At 45.9% G+C, this 246-nt stretch overlaps 1 protein-coding gene across 1 annotated transcript in view; it reads left to right on the forward strand.

Moving 5' to 3' along the window:
* The window catches only part of LOC119593413 (aldehyde dehydrogenase, dimeric NADP-preferring-like), a 62,658-nt gene that overhangs the window by 37,113 nt on the left and 25,299 nt on the right, over positions 1–246 (forward strand). The window contains exon 2 of the mRNA XM_037942343.1: positions 30–173. Coding sequence (XP_037798271.1) covers positions 30–173 — 144 coding nt within the window. The remainder of the gene's footprint in view (positions 1–29; positions 174–246) is intronic.

The raw sequence follows: 246 nt of genomic DNA on the forward strand, positions 1-246 counted from the left end.
CTATCTATACACCTTCTAATTTCATTAAGCTCGTGGACCGTGCTCGCGAGGCCTACAATGGAGGGCGCACACTCTCCGTAGAGTTTCGCCGACAGCAACTCCAGCAGCTTGGCAAGATGTATCGCGAAAACAGGCAGATTTTCCTCGACGCTCTCAAAGCCGATCTCCACAAGGTGGGTTGTGTTTACTTTTGGATGATATTGGCGTTGTTTAAAGCAAGTTTCTATGTTATTTGAGTTTTGAAAA

This window comes from Penaeus monodon, chromosome 32 (assembly GCF_015228065.2).
Source record: "Penaeus monodon isolate SGIC_2016 chromosome 32, NSTDA_Pmon_1, whole genome shotgun sequence".
In the NCBI taxonomy this organism is placed as follows: domain Eukaryota; kingdom Metazoa; phylum Arthropoda; class Malacostraca; order Decapoda; family Penaeidae; genus Penaeus; species Penaeus monodon.